This window comes from Monopterus albus, unplaced genomic scaffold, assembly GCF_001952655.1.
Source record: "Monopterus albus unplaced genomic scaffold, M_albus_1.0 scaffold182.1, whole genome shotgun sequence".
Taxonomy (NCBI): Eukaryota; Metazoa; Chordata; class Actinopteri; order Synbranchiformes; family Synbranchidae; genus Monopterus; species Monopterus albus.
In genome coordinates this window covers 1574366-1575974 of record NW_018128062.1, presented here as the reverse complement: position 1 = coordinate 1575974, position 1609 = coordinate 1574366, and the positions used below count along the sequence as shown (strand labels likewise).

Sequence of the window (1609 nt, the reverse complement as noted above, 5' to 3'; positions counted from 1 at the left end):
AGATTGTAACAGGTCACTTTTTACCCCACCAGAAAGTAAATATTCACTTGCAATGAAAAACAAATCATTACCCAGTTCTCATTGTTGCAACCATGGATTACGTGGGGAGCAGGAGACTGACAAAGTAAATGGTGTCAAATCAACCTCAGAAAAAGGCAGAAAACAAAACTGAAGGTTACATGCAGATTCCATTACATATACAATCACAGACACTGAAGTCAGCTTTGACAGTGGCTGCTCAGTGATCTAGAGCTTTGCCCTGATACTGAAAGCTGCCATACACATTTTGATTAAATCTGTGGACATTACATGTGCCATTTTGTTTTTGCATTTAAAATCGTACCAGAAATGTCACATGTAATAAAACACTGCAAATGAAGGTTTCATAAAAAGCAGTGCAAGATATTAAATCACCTCATACACACACATTGAACATCTTGTGAATAAACATTCTGTGCAGCATTCTCATTCAAGAAAATATACTTGCAAATAAAATTTCTAATTAATGTGTGTACACGCACACAGATATAGTTCACTCTCATTTTCCACCCCTGTGCAATCAGTCTTACTTGCTGCTTTGGTCTGTAAGACACCCAGAGATGAACAAGCTTGTTTACACAAAATAGAACAGCAGGACTGCACCGGCATGCATCATGAACACAAATATCATGAAAGTATTTGGCAACTATGCAGCTTTGGTCACTGGAAAAGAAAAGACTAAAAAGTACATTGAACTCTAGTTGTGTACAGGTGACATGCTTGACTTGATTTAGTCCCGTTTTTTGGAAGATTTCACTGGAATACAAGATAAACTCAAAGTAAAAAGGCAAACCATTACAGCCTCTTAAAACCCTGAAAAGTTGTGTATGATGGCACATCTGCAGAACACCAACGAACACCCTTTGAAAGGCACAGTTCAAAGACGTTTGGCATAGTTGTTGCATAGAACATGGTCTCGAACATCTCCCCAGCCTCCGTTCTTCACGTGTACCTTGTGCTCCACTGCTTCTGCACCACTTAAGACAAGAGACTGAGGAAAGAGGTTGTCCTTCACCATTTGAAGCCCCTCCTCTACCTTCTGTGCAGCCCATTCTGGCCTGCAGTTCTTCTGCTGGTGAAGACCACAGTCTCCTGTGTGGAGAACCCTGGAGCCCTGTGTTACCAGCACTTTGAGCGGCTTTGATATGCAGGTTCCTGAGAGGTGCTGCAGAGTCCAGTCCCAGTTGTAATCGTCATAGGTACAGAAATCGTTGCTGCAGCCCATCAGCTTGTAGTATACCTCCCTTGGCATGGCCATGCCTATGTTGTGTTTAGTGGACAGCCAACCAGTGGTCAACACCTTATTGGACAGCCTGGGAAAATCAGTCAGGGCGTTGTGGTTACCCAAAGCCAGCATGTCACAGTCAGGGCAGGTGTTCTTCCTGAACTTTATCATTAATTTATAGAAATGAAAAAAGTCAGGAAAGATGTAGTTGTCCTCCTCCAGAAAGACTACAAAGCCACTGTAGCCCTGCATGACATGCACTCTCTCCCACACAAAGTGCAATTTCCACCACCAGTGGTGTTTGGTTTGAGTGATGAAGGGTTCCCTGTAGTGCCCATAGGAGTC

The 1609-nt window shown here is 42.8% G+C and overlaps 1 protein-coding gene across 1 annotated transcript; it reads right to left on the bottom strand.

Moving 5' to 3' along the window:
* Window positions 1-145: 145 nt before the first annotated feature.
* On the bottom strand, window positions 146-1609 carry LOC109969812 (alpha-1,6-mannosyl-glycoprotein 2-beta-N-acetylglucosaminyltransferase; the record flags this gene model as incomplete). Its single annotated transcript, XM_020616986.1, has 1 exon — window positions 146-1609. A coding segment is annotated over one exon (693 nt), but the record flags the coding sequence as incomplete, so codon positions are not given.